The sequence below is a fragment of the Frankliniella occidentalis genome, unplaced genomic scaffold (genome assembly GCF_000697945.3).
Source record: "Frankliniella occidentalis isolate FOCC.00 unplaced genomic scaffold, Focc_3.1 Scaffold44, whole genome shotgun sequence".
NCBI classification, from domain to species: domain Eukaryota; kingdom Metazoa; phylum Arthropoda; class Insecta; order Thysanoptera; family Thripidae; genus Frankliniella; species Frankliniella occidentalis.
The window spans coordinates 301175-303943 of record NW_026267174.1 but is presented as its reverse complement, the minus strand read 5'-3'; the positions used below and the strand labels follow the sequence as shown (position 1 = coordinate 303943).

General features: G+C 37.1%; 2 protein-coding genes across 2 annotated transcripts in view; both read right to left on the bottom strand.

The window, feature by feature from the left end:
• Positions 1 to 2769, bottom strand: part of LOC113206069 (phosphatase and actin regulator 4) — a 148517-nt gene that overhangs the window by 115480 nt on the left and 30268 nt on the right. The window lies entirely within an intron of this gene.
• On the bottom strand, positions 318 to 2754 carry LOC127749304 (uncharacterized). The gene is made up of 4 exons (XM_052266943.1): positions 2067 to 2754; positions 1850 to 1990; positions 1498 to 1593; positions 318 to 1374 (listed from the first exon to the last, which is right to left on the bottom strand). The coding sequence occupies exons 1-4, from the start codon at positions 2413 to 2415 to the stop codon at positions 1286 to 1288; spliced, it is 675 nt and encodes a 224-aa protein (XP_052122903.1). The 5' UTR covers positions 2416 to 2754; the 3' UTR covers positions 318 to 1285.

Here is a 2769-nt window from a genome sequence, read left to right as displayed (position 1 = left end):
AGGCTGGAATGCACATCAAATACTATTTCCATACATTTTCCAAGTTCATCCCCTGCTTTTGAGACAGTAAAATTAAACCCAAGAGTTGAAACTCAAGTGAAAATAATTAAAGGGTTTGGACGCTATCCAACATCGGAAAAGTTTGAGAATAACATCTCCAAAGGTTTTGGTCTATCTAATCATGAAGTGACACCTAAAATTAGTAGAATTGAATCGAAATTTAAAGCATTTAGTAGATTAGAATGTTATCACACCATTAGAATCAGTTAATTTAGCCAAAGTATTAAAATTCAGGTAAATAACTTAGAAATACAACATTTTAAATTCATAGCAAGTAGTTCTTTATTTTGAATATTTATTCAGCACCCAATGCATGTAAAATGTAGAACTCATTACAATTCATTTACAGAATATTAACCAAAAGGAAATTAGTTCCTTAATGCATGTTCACTCACAGATGATGTGGTCTCCAAACACTCTTCCAACAACAGCCAAAAGTAGAATTTATGTTACATATTCTGCATCATTCTTCTGGGCTTAGTTCTTGCACAGCATAGAGAAGCAGACGTTTTAAAAGCTAACTTCACAAAATATACAAAATTATACAATACACTTCTACATGTTAAAAGTAATTTCTTGTAAAAAAATACATAAAAATTTAAAACGTAATATTTCTAATTTAGCTTTTAGTACTAACGTGTTGACTTCAAATTCAACTTGTGCCATGATAAAATGTAAGTAACACCTGGTCAACTAGTTATGAAATAAAAGAAACAAGAATGCTACTATCGTGCATAAAGCAGGTGCCCCCACTTGTTCTTAGTTGGAATTCTAGACAGAAATCTCAGAGACAAGCTAGAATTATTGTTGGGGTTTGAGTTATTTAGAAAGGGGAAGTGTAACACTATGTAATAGAGCCCAACGGATGACCAATAATATATTTGTCTTGAAATAATAAAAATGTTTTACTTAGTTAGTTAAGCTAAAACCATAAATTGGCAACCACAGCCAATCAAATTTGTATTATTGTTTGCCAGTTGGGCTTTATTAAATAGTAAAACACTTCCCCTAAATTAATAACTTAAACCTCAACAATAATTCCACTTTGTCTCCGAGATTTCTGTCCAGAAAGCCAGCTAAGTACAAGACATTTATTGTTGGAGCACCCTAAGGGATATTTTAACAGTCCAACAACCAATAAAAAGAATGCATTATTACTTCATTCAAAGAAGCTTAATCAAAAAGGAACTACTTCCTCTATACATGAAATAAAATTTACTGACTATCAATGTTTTAGCCGTTTCGATCCCAGAGCTTGGATCCAGCCAGTACTCGTAATTTGCAACACTGGCTTTCTCTGTGCACACCGTTTCCCTAAAACATAAAGAGCATATGAATAAGAGTTGCAACAAAACGTGTTTCTAGGACAAGTCAGAGTCAAAGAAAGATATGGACATTTTACAAAACAAGAGTGCCATCACGATGGCTAAGCCTTACCTTTGAACTTTGCACCATTGGAGAATGTTGCAGTGTGATGCCTTTGTCTCCCTGATTGTGACGGAGGTCGAGTCCTAGGCTGGTCGATGCTCTGAACTACAACATAAACAGGTACATAAAGTTAGACTATTATTAAATGTAAATAGTGGTTTTGATTTGGCTCAAAATCAGTGGGGACATCGACAACCACATTGTGTGTTTCAGTCCGACATGACAAATGTCACATTTTTTTGGACAAGCACAAATAGAACTACTAAGTGGAATTGAGTCTCTGCAAATGGTGATGTTACTTGTTCACAATGTTGGTGTTTGATTATTACTACTGATGGCTGGCGCATTTTATTATACTCACCGCTTTTAACCACGGCTGCTGAGGATGTGAAAGGCAAATGTCTTCCATCTACGAAGCTGTTGTGGAGTTGTTTTCTGTGGCTTGTCCATCGACCCAAATGGAGGAAGTGCACAAATGTCCTCAGTGTTATATCCAGACTTTCTGAACAGATGGAGGGAAAATTTTAGTTAAATGACCAATTACATAATTATGTCTTAACTACTTTGTGTTGCCTTACCTCCTGGACCCCACACAGCAATACCCTCTCTGACCTTGTTGGAGGGTTTTTCTCGACACCTAAGACAGTTTTTTAACCCCAACGGATCAGCAGAAGTGTCGACAGGAATGCTGTCTTCCACATGAAACACAGTGACTGCTGCCCCACAGACTGGTTTTATAATGTTTTTAGCCCAATCCCTGGCTAAATTCTCAGCTTGTTTCAAACGAGTGAAAGGAACAACCCAAAACAATTCTATGTTATCCACAGGCATTTCGTCGGGGAAAAACACGATGACGTACATATCTTTAAAGTTAGTGTCATCATCACAGATCATATCTGGTAGGTGTCTACTTTGATCCGCGTCCATACCGCAACTTAAATTTGTTCACTTCTAATTCAGGAAAACTAACAAGTACACCTATTATAGGCTTTCTCTCCTCGCACTTCGAGTCGCTCGTTGCGTGACGTAGACGAGGTGGAGGAAGGGTGGGGAGAGGGGGGGGGAGACGATGGGAAAACGGCTAAGTCCTGAGCTTGGGTATGCATTCAAAAAAAAAAAGTGTTTTACCATCTTGTGCCATTCTGTTCAGAATTTTCTGAAACGTCCAGACAAATCAACATACAAAGTTCGAAATTTTGATCGAAACTTAGAAAATTTGCGAGAAACTCGTCTCTACGCATGAACATAACTTGGACCATCCTGAATGTTTCCTATCACCGA